The 12,517-nt window shown below is 44.4% G+C and overlaps 1 protein-coding gene across 1 annotated transcript in view; it reads right to left on the bottom strand.

The window, feature by feature from the left end:
• Positions 1–12,517, bottom strand: part of NSMF (NMDA receptor synaptonuclear signaling and neuronal migration factor) — an 83,505-nt gene that overhangs the window by 41,677 nt on the left and 29,311 nt on the right. Inside the window, exon 3 of the mRNA XM_073314110.1 lies at positions 9,711–10,181. Within this exon, the coding sequence (XP_073170211.1) occupies positions 9,711–10,181 (471 nt within the window). The remainder of the gene's footprint in view (positions 1–9,710; positions 10,182–12,517) is intronic.

The raw sequence follows: 12,517 nt of genomic DNA, 5'->3' as shown, positions 1-12,517 counted from the left end.
TCGGTTTAATAACTTCTGCTTCCGCCAGAGGCTCTCTCACTGACATAGTGCTATCTATGCCAGGCTTAGTTCGGTGTAATTTACATTGCTCAAGCATATGGATTATTCACACCCATGAGTGACATAAGTTATACTGAAGTAACCTTTAGCCTAGACAAGATCTGAAAAAACTTTCAGGATGTGGTGCCAATATATATAATAGGGTTTGATCATTGAAGGTTTTGGCAAGATCATGATAAACTGTCAATTAAGAATCAACCATCAAAAACTAGGGGTGTCAAATTTCCAGAAATTTTGAAGGCAGGGGGGAAAAGCAGGTTTTTTCAGGGGAGTTCTGGAAAATAATAGAAATGTTGGGAAAAAACAAAATATGTGCAGTAGTTACTTGCTTATCAAAGCTAAACTTTATTTACTTTTTTAAGAATGAGAAATGTATTATCTATAATTTAGTTAGTACATCAAAAGTTCTGTTTGGTGTACTTACGTAAGCAGAGGCTGAATGAGCTCTCCCCTGACATCTAGTGGTGAGCTGTGGAAAAGGACTTCATGAGCTGATCTTGTTTGCCCACCCACCCTGCCTAGGTGCTCAGCATGATGGGATTGCTTGCCCAAATGGTCACTTTTGGCTGGTGTTGGATCCCCAGTCTCCTTCTTATTGGGGCAGGAGTAACAAAGGGTTGTTATCCTTGTGTGAATCAGGGGCAGCAGAACTGTACTTGGCATAGTGTGATTTAGGGACTCACTCTCAACTAAATGGCACTTGCTAGGCAGGATACATGGGGTCCAAAGCCCAGTGAGTGTGGATAGGTACTTGTGCTTGGTGGTATGGGCTCCAGACATCACTTGACCTTGCCTCTCTCCACTGTGTAATAACAGAGCTAATTTAGACTCAATTGAGAGTCTTGTCATACGCAGAGCTGAAATCACTGAGAGCTAGGTCTGAGCATTAGACCTGCTTTGGGACAGTGTCTCTGATGCAAGAGATTGCCCAGTGTGCACCAGCAATGAGGCTCCCCACTAACAGCTGGCATCACTGAGAGCTGTGTTAAGTTGTGGGACCTGAAGACAGCCAGGTGGCTTGGCAAGCGGCTGGCAGGGTGGCCAGCAGAGAGGTGTGGTGATTGGCCGGCAAGGCAACCAGTGGAGAGGCTAGCAGGGAGGCGTGGAGCACCGATCAGCAGGGTGGCTGGCAAAGAGGAGTGGCAAGTGCCCAGGCAGCGGAGCGAGTGAAGTGCCTTCTTATCCCCCCTCTACCCAAGGCAGGAGGTGAACTCTGCAGATGTACCTCTGGACTCTGGGTCTGCACTGACTTAGGACAACAACTGTGAATGGGGTGCAGAGAAGGGACAGGCATGTTATAGGTACCTTTGGTTGCTGAACTTAAGAACCTGATGGAAAAGGACACGCCCAACTTATTGGGGATCTGTCTTTTGCTTATGATGTATGTTTATGAACCCTGTTTGCGGTGTTTTCCCAAATTAATGCTGGGTTAGTTCCCTCCTTTTATTAAAAGTTTCTTTTCCACACACAGACTCTGTGCTTGTGAGAGGGGAAGTATTGCCTCTTAGAGGCACCCAGAGGGTGATATGTAATTGTCCCAGGTTACTGGGCGGGGGCTCGAGTGCGTTTTGTGTTATACTGTTGAAGAGAAACCCCTAGATATTGAACCCAACCCTTGTTGCTGCCAATTCCAACTGGCAGAAGGGTTACACTTTTTTATTTAATAAGTAAAATTATTTAGTTTTTATCTGAATAATAATGACAAACATATCTAGTATTAGGGATAGGGTTGCAGCTGCACACTAAGGTGAACAGAAAAAAATATATAAAAAATTGAAAATAGAAAGCCTCAATATTGTTGTAAACAAAAAGGAACGTCATGTTCTTTGGGCTCAGAAAAATGGATGTAAATAGCACTCACCTGACATTATCATGCAGACACAGAAGAAATTCATATTTGTAGAGAAAAGCCCAGAAAACTAACGTTCATAATTTAGTTAAAATACAATATTAAGGACCAACAGTAAATTTGTATATATATCCAAACTTTATATTAGTAACACCAGATTCTTTAATAGTGCATTATCATATATGCCATAAGTGTTAAAATTGTAGACATAACGAGCCATCCGATGAACCAGTATAATATAATTTAAACAGTTGCTAATGTATTCTGGGAAATGCTAGCATAGCTCAGATTTTTCCTTCTTTCCTTTCTCTTTCAGTGGTCATTCTGAGAGAAACCTGGGCAGCAGTGACCATGAGATGGTCGAGTTCAGGATCCTGACACAAAGAAGAAAGGAGAGCAGCAGAATACGGACCCTGGACTTCAGAAAAGCAGACTTTGACAACCTCACGGAACTGAATGAAGGAGGCAACCTAGTGACAGAGGATGTGGAAAAAGCTAATGTACTCAATGCTTTTTTTGCCTCTGTCTTCACGAACAAGGTCAGCTCCCAGACTGCTGCACTGGGCAGCACAGCATGGGGAGTAGATGGCCAGCCCTCTGTGGAGAAAGAGGTGTTTAGAGATTATTTAGAAAAGCTGGACGTGCACAAGTCCATGGGGCCAGACGTGTTGCATCCGAGAGTGCTAAAGGAATTGGCGGCTGTGATTGCAGAGCCATTGGCCATTATCTTACAAAACTCGTGGCGAATGGGGGAAGTCCCAGATGACTGGAAAAAGGCTAATGTAGTGCCCATCTTTAAAAAAGGGAATAAGGAGGATCCGGAGAACTACAGGCCAGTCAGCCTCACATCAGTCCCTGGAAAAATCATGGAGCAGGTCCTCAAGGAATCAATTCTGAAGCACTTAGAGGAGAGGAAAGTGATCAGGAACAGTCAGCATGGATTCACCAAGGGCAAGTCATGCCTGACTAATCCAATTGCTTTCTATGACGAGATAACTGGCTCTGTGGATGAGGGGAAAACAGTGGACATGTTGTTCCTTGACTTTAGCAAAGCTTTGGACACGTTCTCCCACAGTATTCTTGTCAGCAAGTTAAAGAAGTATGGGCTGGATGAATGCACTATAAGGTGGATAGAAAGCTGGCTAGATTGTCGGGCTCTACGGGTTGTGATCAATGGCTCCATGTCTGGTTGGCAGCCAGTATCAAGTGGAGTACCCCAAGGGTTGGTTGTGGGGCCAGTTTTGTTCAATATCTTCATAAATGATCTGGAGGATGGTGTGGATTGCACTCTCAGCAAGTTTGCAGATGACACTAAACTGGGAGGAGAGGTAGATACACTGGAGGGTAGAGATAAGATACAGAGGAACCTAGACAAATTAGAGGATTGGGCCAAAAGAAATCTGATGAGCTTCAACAAGGACAAGTGCAGAGTCCTGCACTTAGGACGGAATGATCCCATGCACCGCTACAGATTAGGGACCGAGTGGCTAGGCAGCAATTCTGTAGAAAAGGACCTAGGGGTTACAGTGGACGAGAAGCTGGATATGAGTCAACAGTGTGCCGTTGTTGCCAAGAAGGCCAATGGCATTTTGGGATGTATAAGTAGGGGCATTGCCAGCAGATCGAGGGACATGATCATTCCCCTCTCTTTGACACTGGTGAGGCCTCATCTGGAGTACTGTGTCCAGTTTTGGGCCCCACACTACAAGAAGGATGTGGAAAAATTGGAAAGCGTCCAGCAGAGGGCAACAAAAATGATTAGGGGACTGGAACACATGACTTCTGAGGAGAGGCTGAGGGAACTGGGATTGTTTAGTCTGCGGCAGAGAAGAATGAGGGGGGATTTGATAGTTGCTTTCAACTACCTGAAAGGGGGTTCCAAAGAGGATGGATCTAGACTGTTCTCAGTGGTAGCACATGACAGAACGAGAAGTAATGGTCTCAAGTTGCAGTGGGGGAGGTTTCGGTTGGATATTAGGAAAACTGTTTTCACTAGAAGGGTGGTGAAGTCCTGGAATGCGTTACCTAGGGAGGTGGTGGAATGTCCTTCCTTAGAAGTTTTTAAGGTCAGGCTTGACAAAGCCCTGGCTGGGATGATTTAGTTGGGGATTGGTCCTGCTTTGAGCGGGGGGTTGGACTAGATGACCTCCTGAGGTTCCTTCCAACCCTGATAGTCTATGATTCTATGAAAATATTCCAGGTAACAGTTTCTTTTCAATTTTTCCCATACAAGGCTTTTTTTGGGGCGGGGGAGGGAGAGGGGAACAGAAAAAAACCCTATTTTTTCCCCAAATTTTTCTAGTTTTTCCAGACCCTCATCTCTCTATCAAAAACCTCTTACAAGGTGCATATGGAGCATGCTATTAATCCTATCACTCTCACACAGGACAGCTGTTGGCTGTTTACAGCAGGGCAGCATTTGATGTGAACTTTCAGGCTGTGAGACAAGTCACAGGACCCCTCTCTGCAAAGAACAGGAGTAGGTCTCTGAAATGCAGAATGAGAGACAGATAAGCGAGTGACTGAGGTTTCTGCCTGCCATTGAGAAAGCAGCACGAGCAGTGACAGAAGCCAACTGGCCTTCAATAAGCTCACATATAAGTGAGGAAAACTGATGCAGTTAATGTCAAGAAATGTGAAGTTGCTGTTTTTGCTGAGGTTTAAGAGCAAGGTCCTGTAAATCTCTTGCAGACTTGTGTAATTATTACTCTTGTAAGCAGTGCTACTCACATGAGAAAGCACTATTAATGTAAGGGTTTGCAAGATCAGGCCCAATGCCATGCAGTTGGTTCTAGTTTTTCTGCGTAAACAGTCTTATTACTTGTGGCACCTTAGAGACTAACCAATTTATTTGAGCATGAGCTTTCGTGAGCTACAGCTCACTTCATCGGATGCATACCGTGGAAACTGTAGCAGACTTTATATATACACAGAGAATATGAAACAATACCTCCTCCCACCCCACTGTCCTGCTGGTAATAGCTTATCTAAAGTGATCATCAGGTGGGCCATTTCCAGCACAAATCCAGGTTTTCTCACCCTCCACCCCCCGCCCCTCAAATTCACTCTCCTGCTGGTGATAGCCCATCCAAAGTGACAACTCTTTACACAATGTGCATGATAATCAAGTTGGGCCATTTCCTGCACAAATCCAGGTTCTCTCACCCCCTCACCCCCCTCCCAAAAACCACACACACAAACTCACTCTCCTGCTGGTAATAGCTCATCCAAACTGACCACTCTCCAAGTTTAAATCCAAGTTAAACCAGAACGTCTGGGGGGGGGGGGGTTAGGAAAAAACAAGGGGAAATAGGCTACCTTGCATAATGACTTAGCCACTCCCAGTCTCTATTTAAGCCTAAATTAATAGTATCCAATTTGCAAATGAATTCCAATTCAGCAGTTTCTCGCTGGAGTCTGGATTTGAAGCTTTTTCGTTTTAAGATAGCGACCTTCATGTCTGTGATTGCTTGACCAGAGAGATTGAAGTGTTCTCCGACTGGTTTATGAATGTTATAATTCTTGACATCTGATTTGTGTCCATTTATTCTTTTACATCTTTTACATCTTTTACATAAACCAGTCGGAGAACACTTCAATCTCTCTGGTCACGCAATCACAGACATGAAGGTCGCTATCTTAAAACAAAAAAACTTCAAATCCAGACTCCAGCGAGAAACTGCTGAATTGGAATTCATTTGCAAATTGGATACTATTAATTTAGGCTTAAATAGAGACTGGGAGTGGCTAAGTCATTATGCAAGGTAGCCTATTTCCCCTTGTTTTTGCCTTCCCCCCTCCCCCCCCCCCCCCAGATGTTCTGGTTTAACTTAGATTTAAACTTGGAGTGTGGTCAGTTTGGATGAGCTATTACCAGCAGGAGAGTGAGTTTGTGTGTGTGGTTTTTGGGAGGGGGGTGAGGGGGTGAGAGAACCTGGATTTGTGCAGGAAATGGCCCAACTTGATTATCATGCACATTGTGTAAAGAGTTGTCACTTTGGATGGGCTATCACCAGCAGGAGAGTGAATTTGTGGGGGGGGGGGAGGGTGAGAAAACCTGGATTTGTGCTGGAAATGGCCCAACCTGATGATCACTTTAGATAAGCTATTACCAGCAGGACAGTGGGGTGGGAGGAGGTATTGTTTCATATTCTCTGTGTGTATATAAAGTCTGCTGCAGTTTCCACGGCATGCATCCGATGAAGTGAGCTGTAGCTCACAAAAGCTCATGCTCAAATAAATTGGTTAGTCTCTAAGGTGCCACAAGTACTCCTTTTCTTTTTACGAATACAGACTAACACGGCTGTTACTCTGAAACCAGTCTTATTACTATTCTCATTCTCAGAAGTAAAGTTTCAGGAAGGCAGAGGCTATTTGTCTGTTTAGCAGAGGCCATTTCCCCTCACAAGGTTGCATAGCTGAAAATATCTCTCTTAAAGTCTAAGGAGGGAAAGTTTGAGAAGATCAAAATGAAGAATGGAATCTTCCAAGTACAGCATTTGTTTGGCTTTGGGGATTTTGGTTTTTTTTTTTTCCAATAAGTGACATTGATAACTGCATTTTACAACCTACCATTCTTGGGGCTTTGTCCCATTGATTCATATTGATTAATCTGTAAGAGCTCCATTCCAGCAAAGTGCATTCTTTAATATTCAAAAAAATGGTTAAAGACATAAATATATCAAGTTTAAAATGTTACCCCTTTACCTTCCCAACTCAAACCAGCTCTGGCAGCTCACACTGGACCCAAATTATTAGCAGTGTACGCCCATTACTACCTACACAAAACCAAATCCCAAAGAGAATTTGGGCTCTCTCTCCGATAAGACCAGCCACAGAAACTACATTCTTATTGTGCTCTCACACAACCCTTCTCTCTTTGTCATTACACACAAAACAATCCTGTACCCGGGCAGAGTCACGTGTGACAAAAATGAAGGAAAACTCTTCTCATTTTTTGTATTGAAGAAACCGAAATAATAAATTAAGGCCAACGTTTTCAAATGTGGGGTTTAAGGTTAAGCATAGATACCGTATGATAATACCAAATAAAGGTGCCCTGGTTTTCACTGGCCATGGATAGTATTGGGAGCTGTGGTGTTCAGCACCTTGAAAAATCTGGGGATTTTTGATTTTTCTTTACAGTAGTCTACGTATGAATTTTGGTGCCTAACTTCAGGTAGCCAGGTTGGAAAATGTGGCCCCCACCTAACCCTCATGGCATTTTGCACGCACACCACCAAGGGCAGGATCCGGGGAAAAGCCATTGTTTGAGCTCCCTTATATTTTCTTCTCCTTGCAAACGAGGCCCGAGCCCTCCTGTAGTTAACTTGGCACCTGTCTCTTAAAGGCTGTTTGTAAAAACAGTCAAGAAAACAATGCCAGCACCTTTGCCACAGTCAGACATCTTCCTTCTTACTGACATAAACTAGAGAAAGAGATTGATGTACAAACATTGCATTAAATGTAACACACTGCGTACAAATTGAGGTGTAAAATGTGATTAGTTGAAACAATAGTAAAGAATAAAATTGTCAAACACATAGAAGAACATAAATTGTTGCGCAAAAGTCAGCATGGTTTCTGTAAAGGGAGATTGTGTCTTACTAATCTATGAGAGGTTTCAAAGTAGCAGCCATGTTAATCTGTATCTGCAAAAAGAAAAGGAGTACTTGTGGCACCTTAGAGACTAACAAATTTATTTGAGCATAAGCTTTCGTGAGCTACAGCTCACTCAGAGTTCTTTGTGGGGGTCAACAACCATGTGGACAAGGGGGATCCAGTGGACATAGTGTACTTAGATTTCCAAAAAGCCTTTGACAAGGTCCCTCACCAAAGGCTCCCGCACCAAAGGCTCTTACGTGAATTAAGATGTCATGCAATAAGAGGGAAGATCCTTTCATGGCTTGAGAACTGGTTAAAAGACAGGGAACAAAGGGTAGGAATAAATGGTAAATTTTCAGAATGGAGAGGGGTAACTAGTGGTGTTTCCCAAGGGTCAGCCCTAGGACTAATCCTATTCAACTTATTCATAAATGATCTGGAGAAAGGGGTAAACAGTGAGGTGGCAAAGTTTGCAGATGATACTAAACTGCTCAAGATAGTTAAGACCAAAGCAGACTGTGAAGAACTTCGAAAAGATCTCACAAAACTAAGTGATTGGGCAACAAAATGGCAAATGAAATTTCATGTGGATAAATGTAAAGTAATGCACATCGGGAAAAAATAACCCCAACTATACATACAATATGATGGGGGCTAATTTAGCTACAACTAATCAGGAGAAAGATCTTGGAGTCATCGTGGATAATTCTCTGAAGATGTCCATGCAGTGTGCAGCGGCAGTCAAAAAAGCAAACGGGATGTTAGGAATCATTAAAAAAGGGACAGATAATAAGACGGAGAATATCTTATTGCCCTTATATAAATCCATGGTACACCCATATCTTGAACACTGCGTACAGATGTGGTCCCCTCATATCAAAAAAGATATACTAGTATTAGAAAAGGTTCAGAAAAGGGCAACGAAAATGATTAGGGGTTTGGAACGGGTCCCATATGAGGAGAGATTAAAGAGGCTAGGACTTTTCATCTTGGAAAAGAGGAGAGTAAGGGGGGAAATGAAAGAGATATATAAAATCATGAGTGGTGTGGAGAAAGTGAATAAGGAAAAGTTATTTACTTGTTCCCATAATTTAAGAACGAGGGGCCACCCAATGAAATTAATGGGCAGCAGGTTTAAAACAAATAAAAGGAAGTTCTTCTTCACTCAGCGCACAGTGAACCTGCAGAACTCCTTGCCTGAGGAGGTTGTGAAGGCTAGGACTATAACAGGGTTTAAAAGAGAACTGGATACATTCATGGAGGTTAAGTCCATTAATGGCTATTAGCCAGGATGGGTAAGGAAAGGTGTCCCTAGCCTCTGTTTGTCAGAGGGTGGAGATGGATGGCAGGAGAGAGATCACTTGATCATTACCTGTTAGGTTCACTCCCTCTGAGGCACCTGGCATTGGCCACTGTCTGTAGACAGGACACTGGGCTGGATGGACCTTTGGTCTGACCCAGTGTGGCCATTCTTATGTTCTTAGGAAAGCTTTAGATATTAAAGAAATCAAAGAATTTCTTAGCCCCAGATGATGACATGATATATCATTTTGCCTGAAGATGCTCACGGTGTGAGCAGCAAATAGAGCACTGAGGAGGGAAGAAGTACAATTGCATATCACTCTGTTGTGTCCAGAGAAAGGCACTATATGGTGTCATTCTGCAAGGAGGACTGAACTGTGTCACTCCACCCACAATAGTGTTTCCAGGGAAGCAGCATATTACAGAGTGTCTGCCCAAGGTAGCGTCCATCAAAGACGCTTTACAGCATCACCATGCAGAGTTTATGAGGTGGTGCAATAGGCTTCCTTATCGACCCTCTGCGGCATCAACTAGTGCTGCTGCTGCCAGGCTGGGGGCTGAGCCAACAGCAGGACTCCCACTGGTCACATCAGGAGCGTTTGAGGCTGGCCGCTATCCACTCCGAGGAGCTTGCTCCTGCTGCCAAACAGAAGATCCCAATTGTGCATCCTCCTGACTTATTCTATGCTCACTGTTTTGCCACCTCCCTCTGCCCAGTGCCGGCACCACATACTAGCAAAGCACTCAAAGGGAAGCCCAAGGAATACTGGTTCAAGTTCTCTAGGCCAATCACTGTTCCTGGAGATTCATTTCTGAAGCCAGGAGAGAGGTGCAGCAGTCCATGTCAATAGGAACCATTGTACCCTTCGTGCACACAGCATCCACACTCACTTACCAGACACTCGATCAATACTATACATCCTCTCCAGCTTTTTCCGACGCCATCCTGTCTCGCTGGGCTGGTGCTGCTCCAGGTCAAAGGAGTGCTGGGAGTGGGCTGCCAACCGAGCACAGGCTGGGCAGTCCTTGGAACCCTGCCGACTGCCTGCCCAGCCTTTGCAATGCCTGCCAATGTTGTGAGAGCTGCCAGCGCTCTGCAGGGGCTGGCCATGATGGCAATCCTCTCGGCCGGTGCCTTTCATCACCACCAGTTCCATGCTCTCGTTCTCATGGTCTGACAGCATCGGCCTCTCACCAGAGATAGTATACACCCGTGCCTTCGGCCCCTCACTCGGAATCTTCTCGGCCTGCTCCTCAGAGAAGCTCCTCTCAAACTTGCCATCTGAGATGACAGACAGCCTGCGCTTGTTCTGAGCTGCCTGCTGCATCTCAGGGGAGTCTTCATAGGAGTCCGCTAACAGGTGATCTGAAACAGAGGGTACACTTGGTATTTATCGCTTAGACCCTTGGCTTGCCCCAGGCCCTGACATAGTAGGTGCTTTGGAGCTGTAGCCTGTGTTATCTGTGTAGAAGGGGGAGAAAGAGAGGAGGGCAGATACACCTGTGAAACTAGGCAGTAGAATGTGTACCCATTGCCCTCGTAAATCTCGACAACTGGTGCTGAAACAAGAGGCATTTCTTGCAGTTATGCCTATTTTATTTCCTTGCAAACGTCCCAAACACAAGAAAGGGCTGGAAGCTGACAGCAGGGGAACCAACATCTTCATGATTCTGGTCTTGAGCTTGCAAATGCTTACTCCCTGGAACAGTTCTTACTCAACTGAGCAGGCCTATTAACTTCAACAGGGCTGCCCATCTAAATAGGGGCTACTTAGGTGAGGGAGGTTCGTAGGTATGGCCCCTGGCTTGAGGAACAAACACCAAAGGCATGCATGCACCCAAAAGCATGCCCAAACCTTTCAGCTATTCCCACAGAGCAGACCCCAGCAACGACCATGGGAGAGGGAGGAGAGTTGGAAGGGCATTCTGAATAATGGCATACAGATATGTACACACCATCCAACTTGGCTCTGGTACTGCCACAGTGCACATGGCTTCAGACTGTTCCCAGAAAGCAGGGATTGCCTAGGTCAGGTGTATAGACATGGGCATCCATATTTGCAGAGTGTATGTCCTCTGGACTCTGGGAACAAGCTATTGGTCTGGGCATTCTTCTTGCACTGAATTGTTTTCTGCATCTGTTATTTAAAAACAAACGGAAGGAGGGGGGAAGCATCAAAGATTTCAGGCCGATTTTCTGCATGCACAGCAAATCCAAAGAGGAGTCAATCCCCAGCTGCGATGGGAAGACCTTTTGTAGGTGACACCACCAGCAAGCAGTCATCATTGTTTGTAAACCATGTTTGCATCCTTACAGAAGCTGCACTGAAAGGAAGAAGCAATGACTCCTTGCATGGCATAAATGTAGCCAGAGCTGAGAGAGAGAGAAGCTCAGTATGTGGAGGGGAATTACAGATGTAATCTCCTTTCAGAGCACATGCAGTAAGTGAAATGCTAGGAAATCTCTGCATTATTCTTTGCACAGACCCAACAGCTGTCTCCACCCATCTGCCAGCCCCTTTCTTTTTTTTCCCCACAAGAGCTGTTTAATCATTTGGGGGGGGGGGTTGGGCAAAGAAGGTGCATTCCCTGCCAATTACTTTTTAATGAGTCCCCTAGCTGCTTCCCAACTGAAGGAAGGAGAAGCGCAAGGAGATATTAACATCTAACATGGACAATAAAAACCAAACCCAAACCTTTGCTTCATTAGACTTTTAATGAAAATGTTTCCTCTAGTGGCTGAGCTGTGATTAGAAAGAATCTCTAAAAGAGTTCAGGGCCGGGCCAGCCCCGTAACTACCCTCCAGAGAGTGCAGGAGCTGGCCTAGAGGAATGGAGTAGCCTTAGGACAAAGATTTGCTGTGGTGCATCTGCAAATAAGTCTGCTCCATTGAATCATCCACCCCATCTCCTCATCCCTACACTTGGCCCCACTTTCCTTCCCCCCATTGGGTCCCTCCATCTGACTGGGGGAGGTGGAGCAGCAAGACACCAGCGAAAGGAGCTCTTCAACTGCAGCCTTCCATTTCTTCTCCAGCTATCAAACAATAATAGAATACCATTTATTTTAAATATTTTTGGATGTTTACTACATTTTAAAATATACTAATTTCAATTACAATACAGAAAACAGTGTAAAGTGCTCACTTTATATTTATTTTTGATTATACATATTTGCCCTGTAAAAAAAATAACTTTTTTCAATTCACCTCATACAAGTACTGCAGGGCAATCTCTTTCTCATGAATGCTGAACTTATAAATGTAGAATTATGTACAAAAAAACTGCATTCAAGAATAAAACAATGTAAACCTTTAGAGCCTGCAAATCCACTCAGCCCTACTTCTTGGTCATCCAGGCACTCAGAAAAACAAGGTTGGTTACAATTTGCAGGAGACAATACTGCCTGCTTCTTGTTTACAATGTCACCTGAAAGTGAGAACAGGTGTTTTCATGGCGCTGTTGTAGCCGGCGTTGCAAGACATTTACATGTCAGATACGCTAAAGATTCATATGTCCCTTCATGCTTCAACCATCATTCCAGAGGACATGCGTCCATGCTGATGATGGGTTCTGCTTGAAAAGGGTCCAAAGCAGTGCAGACTGACACATGTTCATTTTCATCAACCGAGTCAGATGCCACCAGTAGAAGGTTGATTTTCTTTTTTTGGTGGTTTGGGTTCTGTAGTTTCCACATCAGAG

The sequence above is a fragment of the Lepidochelys kempii genome, chromosome 16, assembly GCF_965140265.1.
Source record: "Lepidochelys kempii isolate rLepKem1 chromosome 16, rLepKem1.hap2, whole genome shotgun sequence".
In the NCBI taxonomy this organism is placed as follows: Eukaryota; Metazoa; Chordata; order Testudines; family Cheloniidae; genus Lepidochelys; species Lepidochelys kempii.
The sequence above is the reverse complement of the archived record's forward strand: the minus strand, read 5'-3'. Positions and strand labels throughout refer to the sequence as shown.